At 39.7% G+C, this 3,768-nt stretch overlaps 1 protein-coding gene across 1 annotated transcript; it reads right to left on the reverse strand.

Annotated features, from left to right (window-relative positions):
- Positions 1–1,016: 1,016 nt before the first annotated feature.
- On the reverse strand, positions 1,017–3,430 carry LOC117312224 (chaperonin-containing T-complex member BBS12-like). The gene is given in 6 exon segments (XM_033856358.2): positions 1,017–1,839; positions 1,842–2,403; positions 2,405–2,489; positions 2,492–2,791; positions 2,794–2,925; positions 2,928–3,430. Coding segments are annotated over 6 exon segments (2,139 nt in total). The 5' UTR covers positions 3,238–3,430; the 3' UTR covers positions 1,017–1,089.
- Positions 3,431–3,768: the final 338 nt, after the last annotated feature.

Here is a 3,768-nt window from a genome sequence, read left to right on the forward strand (position 1 = left end):
AATAGATTATGTTAAGTTACCAGACTAAGGATGTATCACAGGAGAGCAGCCATCAGGAAAAATAGAAAATTTTAAATGAATTATCTCATTGCAGCAAAATTTCCTCATAAAATTAAATAATGAAAATGAGGCTGCAGTGAAAGCAAGTTTTCAAGTGGCTCATTTGTTAGCCAAGCAAGGAAAACCAATTAGGGATGAGTTAATTAAATTGTTTTTGATTGCAGCAGCCAAAGAAATGTGTCCAGACAAAAGAAATTTATTTAAGACTGTTTCAGCAAGAATAGTTGCTCAAAGAGTTGAGAACATTGGGAACAGTGTCAATGGTCAATTAATAAACAAGGCAAATAATTTTGAGTGGTTTTCCTTGGCTCTTGATAGGGAGAGATGTTACCAATACTACTCAGTTGTGGTTTATTTAAGGAGCCAGTGACAAGTTTGAAGTGACTGAATAATTAGCCTCTATGAAGAGCTTCTGTGGAACAACTATAAGAAATAATATTTTCAAAATGAAATTATCTACTTTAAATGGGTAAATATATGATATGTGAATTAAATCTCAATAAAGCTATTTTGTAAAAAAAATATTTGCAAAGAAATTGTGAGAACACTATTTTCAGTATAAATTGAAGTAGAATCTGCTAAGATATGTTACAGCTGAAGGTGGTAGAAATATGTGTGGAGCAGAAAAAGCTATAGTTGGATTCACTTACAAAGCTCCTGAAAATGTTAGACATTTAAAGCCTATGGTTATTCATTATATTATTTATGAGTAAGAATTCTGTGGAGAATATTTGAATATACCCTGTGTTGTAGAGCCGGTACTGTTAACGATGAACGTCACTCACTGTCAGTGGACTTAACCATCACTGGTTCTGTGAATCTTTGTCTAATATAGAAGCTAACAGCCTGACTTATCCTACTATAAAGCAGTTTCATGGCTGAGCAGTAGTGAGCAGAGTGGAGCAGAGACTGAGATATTTGCCTGCAATGGCTTTTTTTTTTTTTTTCTTTTCTTTTTGGCTACTAGAAAATTTATTATTAGCACGACATATTACCAAAGATTATTTTCCAAAGACTTAGCCAATAACACTACAAAAATAAAAAGCCCTCTGATTCCTGCGAATTTATCTGCGTTTGTTCAAGTCCAGTGATAATTTCACTGTCTGTCTGAAGAACTAACAGTACTAAATCCAAAGCTCGGCGCCATGCCTCAGTCTTTGGTGTAACAACGTCATAAACTCTTGGAATCTGTTCCAGTTTATCTGAAATGTCTGAATTTAAAATCCCACTATTTAGTTTACTATATTCATTCAAGACGTAAGATGAAGGAGAGCCAGAGTCTGTAGCATTTTGTAGATGATGTTGAATGAATGTGCCGGCTTCAAATTCTGATGAGTAACTGGCAGTGTTATACAGGAGAGTTGAAAGGTATCTGCGCCATCCATTTGCCAGGAGTTTAAGCACAGTCGGTCTGTACTGTGGCACAGATGAGGCCAGCCAAGAGGAAGTATTATGAAGCCATCCTGAACAGCCTTGGTTTCCTTTATTCACAGACTGCTCCGCAAGAATCTGAAGATGGCTAAGACACAAAAATTCAACTGCACCACCCCCAAGGAAGACCTTTTGCTCTTTTAGAGCATGATACAGACGATAGGCACACGTCCAGAAGGTATCTTCTTTGGTTTGCACCTGGGCAGTGACTGGACTAGTCAGCACTACTGTAACCAAATTAATTCCTTCTGTTTTTAACATGATTGCCATTCTGTTGATCTCATCTGCAGCATCAAAGGGAATGCTTCTCCAGGTGGTCACACAGACCCCACTGCCCACGCAGTTCTCCAGTTCTCGTTCACTTGTGTAATGTAGGTCACCTGCACTGCTCCTGAAGCCTCTGCAAAAGCCTGCATTACATTGCCATTCATTGATCCAATTACCAACCTCTTGCTGTCTGTGCATTTTTCAATTAAGCGTTCAGACACATTTCCTTGTGCCAGGACAAGGTTCACATTGAACTTGATTAATACCTGTAACACATGATCTGTCCACAGTTCTTCTGAGCCATCTTGTTGAAACTTCAAGCTTTCTGATACTGTTTTAATACTTGCAGACTTATTAAATCCCAGGTGGCGATAATTCTCTGTGAGATCACCTTCAACAAGAACAACCCGAATAGGCTGATTCTGCAATTCCTTGATCAGAGCAGCACTAGATATTGATACAACAGTGATATATCCTGGACAGACACAAGAAAAAGTTTCAGGGAAGCCCGGTAAGCAGCAAGTGAAGATTCTTGAAATGTCAAAAAGAAATGGCACTGTACAGCTGCCTTGTTGCATACCTGCGTTCTGATATTGTAGCCGTACTGCTTCGTCTACTAACTTCATGCTGCTGTGACCTCCGTGACAAACCCGCCTCCAACTCCACCAAATCATCACATCTGTAAGTCTTGGGAGTAGCTGCACTAAGTTGTTCTAGAACTCCGTCTGGTTGCTTATCCATTGATTATTACCTGTCCTACTTAAATGTCTACTGTGGGTTAGTACTGACTTTCTGCAGCGGGTGTCTGCAAGCAGACTGTTTTTCAGAGTTTGAGGAGTTTGTGATGTGTTTTCATCTGCTTCAACCTTATCCTGAGACCTAAAGAGTTGAGGTGATTTAACAGGTCTCCCAGAAAGACTGTAAATGGCCAGTGACTGAGAGGCAACATCTTTGAGATCACGCTCTTTCTGTATCAAACCAGTACCTGAAGGGATGTGGAGAAAAGGGCATACGCCGACACTAAATGTTTCAGGTCCAGAAATGTCTTTGTGTTAACCATACGGTCAAATACATTGTGGACAGGTACTTGAAGGGAAACTACCTCTTCAATGCATGAATTCAAGCCTTCTGACATTACAGACACTATTAATGAAATGGGGACACCAAATGAAGACATTCTTCAGCAGCACTGCTCCATGCACCAACAAGAAACAAAAGAGTACTGGTTCCAGTTCTGTATGTGTTATTTTGTGCTTGAACTGCTTCTCTGAGAAGTTGTCCCACTGCACTGGTTAAATCCAAACTTTCAAGAAGCCTTACTGTTGAACTGATTAACACACTTTCATGACACTCTTCATCTATAATAAATTTGGATGATTTTACTGGGCCTAGGAAAGTTCTTCCTGTTTCTGCAAACGATGAAAGCTGTTGAAGTCCCACGTGCCTTCTTTTGTTTATGACCCTGCAAGCCATCACCATGAATCATCATCTTGCAAAGCCACTAATCTTGATGAAATCCAACTCTGTCTACTCCATGTTTACCCTGGGGCAGCTCGCTCTTTTCTCCATCCCTACGGGAGGCTCCAGTTCCCCGAAGTTCTGCCTGACACTGTGACGCCAAAACGTCCGGGGGAAGAACCTTCCTTTCCGGTTCGCATTTTGCGCAAGTGCGCCGCGGGCCCAGGGCTGGGCTAACGGATAGTCCTGGTTGCCTGCAATGGCTTTTGAAGGTAGCTTTTGCTAAAGACTTGGTAATGCTTCTTAATGAATTCAACTTACAATTACAAGGTAAAACAGCACTACATGCAAATTTTATACTATGGTTAAGTCATTTTAACAACAATTTAATAATGTTGTATAATTCACAAGTAATGTCAAGCTACTTTCTATACTTCCCCTGCAGTCAAAATTTAAAATGAGAAGAAAGATCTTCCTATCTAGCCTGTTTTTTGTTTTAAAGAAGATGTTTGGGGTAGGAGTTATTCATTTATTTTTGCTGTGTTGGGTCTT

The sequence above is a fragment of the Tursiops truncatus genome, chromosome 4 (genome assembly GCF_011762595.2).
Source record: "Tursiops truncatus isolate mTurTru1 chromosome 4, mTurTru1.mat.Y, whole genome shotgun sequence".
NCBI lineage: Eukaryota > Metazoa > Chordata > Mammalia > Artiodactyla > Delphinidae > Tursiops > Tursiops truncatus.